We start from the raw sequence: 3498 nt of genomic DNA on the forward strand, positions 1-3498 counted from the left end.
TCTTGTTACGGCAAAAAAACGGCAAATTTCTGTCAAGAAGAATTTTGTGAATCTTAGTAAACAACGGAGTTAGAATGGGTGCTTCGCTTACTTTATGTAAACTTAGCAAAGCACCCTATTTTAAAAAATATTGAAGAGCGACAAAATTTTTTTTTTCACAACTAATTAGCGACTTAAAAGCGGCAAATTTTGGTCTATATAAGACTTTTGGTTTTTGAAGTTGTTTCGCTAAGTTTATGTACGTTAAAATTTTATAATTTATTCACTTACTGCTTCTTTTCAGAAATCTCTTGTTACATTAAAAGTAAGTTTGTGTATCAAAGTGTTGGAGTAAATAGAAATGTAGGTACCTTCGTTTGCGGTTCGGTGACTGACGGACATTTTAAGTTGGAAGTCAGAATTGCTGATTTTAAAAACACATTGAAATGTGAAAAAGGGTCAGCTATAAATATAATTGGAAGAATTCAAACTCAGGGTAATTATAATAGTTTTAATAAATAAAGAAATTGGACTTCTGGAAGATGTTTTAAATATAGGATGATCAAAAAAATAAAATTTTAATTTTTTGCCATTTTAAAATGTCAATTTTTTGAAAAAGTAAAATTTTTGAAAAATTGTTGAGAAAGATTTAGATGAACCATTAAAGAAGTGTGGAAACATTTTGAACATAAAAAATACTTATAATTGTGAAACAAGATACATATTTATCAGGATAATGGAATAATGTTTTAACTCAAATTTTATATTTTTTTTAAATATTAAAAATTTTGAAAGTCCATATGAGAGATTCTTAAGAATCGTTTAAAAAACGTGAAAAAAACTGGCGAAGAAAAATAATCAAAACTGAAAAAGATAGATATTTAAAATATTAATTTTTTGCAGACTTTCATTTCTAATATGGTAAAAAATTGTTATTTTTTGTTGTTGATCATCCTGTATGTTTTTTGGACCCAAATGATGCAACAAAATAATATAATAATTATTTTTCGTGCCTTAAAGTTGATCCCGAGCCTCCAAATGCCAAAAAAGAAATAAGTGGTAATAAAAACAATATATGGAGCGTTCCATGTTAAACCCATATATCGTCGACTTGATAATTTCGATTTGGCACAAATTTTGTTTACCGTTTTGTATGCTCTAAAAAAGATCTTAATCTTAATCTTATTTTACCTAATAAATGAAAAAAATCAAAAACTTTTATAGTGAAACAATAAAAATCAAATTTTTTGGTATTGTCACTATGATTTTCGTAATCAGCGATTTGAAATACATAAATGTACGTAGTATAAATGAAGGCCAGGAAATATTTTAAGGAAATTTGTAATTTTTAAAAATTCATAAAATATTTAAAGAATTGTTTTCTCAAGACTGAAGTAGGCTTAAAAAATTTTTAAAAGGGGGTCAGAATTTTTCAAACGGATCACCTAAAATTCAGAAATTTTTTTTTAGTCTCATTTTTTTTTCTCAACGGTTTCTTAAACAAAATTGTGTGGGGAATTAAAAAAAATTTAATTTTCTGTAGGACGTCAAGAACACTATTTTTTAATAACATTTTCTAAATGAATAATATAAAATACTATTAAATATGAAATTTTTACAAAATAAAAATTATATTTAGAAAGTACATTTTAAGACGAGAAAAACACTTTTTTTTTAATTGATGAACAGGAATTCGAGAAAAAAATTTTTTAAAATAAGACTGCAAAAAATTTCAATTGTTTATAACTTTAACAAAAAAATTTTTTTGGACCTAAAAATTTCAGGGATTTATTTATGAGAAATGGAATTAATAATAATTTTTAATAATTTGTAATAGGTCCAAGAATTTATCTACAAGTTGATTCGGAAATGAATATACAGTTGGAAGAAAGGGATCCACTACCGATCAGAGATGTTCTACTGGGATTTAGGGAGTTAAAACGAGTTAACGAAGGCCAAATAGGAAGAGAAGACGTGGAATAGGAGTAATTCCTATTATTTAGTACACTACCTCTATTATTTTCGTTTATAAAGAAAAAATTAATTTTTATTTAAACCAAAGACATGAAGTAAGTAATTAATTACAAAAAAGTTTTGTTTCTATTTCTAAATTTATTAGTTACTTCTTATTAAAAATATATTATTATGCGTGCAGTATTGAAAATTATTGTGATAAAATAATTTAAAAATATAATAATAAGATTTTTATTTTTTGAAATAAAGATAACTTATCATATATATATATATATATATATATATATATATAAAATAATAATAATAAATAAATAAAAACAACATAATAAACATACGAAATACTTTTTTTTTAGATTACAAGGAATAACAACACGAAATGATTCCTACGAAAGAAATTCAAAAAGTTATTCCAAATAAAACAATCGACGGTGTAATACCCACAGAATACCCAGCGACTTATAGCCTATTATTAGCATGCTCCTGCATGAAATTGTTATCTTATATTTTCTTTTTATACTTTAACGAAAAAACAGAAGTTAGACTATGTTCATTTTGTTACGAAACCCTAGACGATACTGATAAGGAAAAATACACAGAATTTTTTGAATGGCACTCAATTGCCAATATTAATCGTATATTTACCTATTGTCACTTATGCAGAGAAGAATTAGTTACAGCTAGATGCAAGGCATCAGAATGCCTTGCATGTATTGAACAATTCCTTAAAAGTAAAAAAGAAATCCGACAGGGAGTTGATGTATTAGTTAAGATCGAAGATTAAAATATCAAAAATAAAACATGTTAAAATATACTTACCGTCGCTTAATTAATTTATGTAACAAAATAAAATTTTTTATAACAAATATTGTTAAAAATGTAACCTTTGTTCAAATAATCTATGTAACTTCATTTAAATAATATATGTAAGAACTGAAACATTTGTAATAAATATTTCTATCTTCGTTAAAATAATCTATATAACTTCGTTTATATAACATATGTAACAGAACTAAAACATTTATAATAAATATTTATACCTTTGTTAAAATAATATCTTTCAATTAATACATGTAATCAAAAAAAAAAAAAATATTTATTATATATATATTTTTTTTACTTATATGTTTCGTGGCTTTTTTTTATTTTTTGTTTTATTTATTTATATATATATTTTTTTTATTAAATATACATATACAAATTATTAATATATATTTTACTTATATGTATTTTTTTGACTTTATATTTGATAATTATAAGAGAGAGGAAAAAGAAATGCTCTTGAATGCAGGTTGTTCTTGCATTTGTGTCATAACGAAATAGATAAAATTTTTAGGGTTTTTAATAGATAGGACTATAAAAATTCTAAATTTTACGAGCGAAAGGTAAGGTCAAGTGTATCTTTCTGATTTTTTTTTGTATTATTGATTCAGTTTTATTTTTTTTGTGAAAGAGCACGTTTGAAAAAAAATGGAAGATTTTGATTTCGATTTAGATTTACTTTTAAGTGATGTGGGAAATAGTAATGTGCAAAAAAATTTAGCTGAA

At 24.0% G+C, this 3498-nt stretch overlaps 1 protein-coding gene across 1 annotated transcript; it reads left to right on the plus strand.

Moving 5' to 3' along the window:
• Nucleotides 1-283: 283 nt before the first annotated feature.
• Nucleotides 284-2030, plus strand: LOC127281489 (uncharacterized; the record flags this gene model as incomplete). Its single annotated transcript, XM_051305210.1, has 2 exons — nucleotides 284-475; nucleotides 1817-2030. Coding segments are annotated over 2 exons (338 nt in total), but the record flags the coding sequence as incomplete, so codon positions are not given.
• Nucleotides 2031-3498: the final 1468 nt, after the last annotated feature.

Source organism: Leptopilina boulardi, unplaced genomic scaffold (assembly GCF_019393585.1).
Source record: "Leptopilina boulardi isolate dan_hultmark-lab unplaced genomic scaffold, ZJU_Lbou_2.1 LbouV2_270, whole genome shotgun sequence".
Lineage (NCBI taxonomy): Eukaryota > Metazoa > Arthropoda > Insecta > Hymenoptera > Figitidae > Leptopilina > Leptopilina boulardi.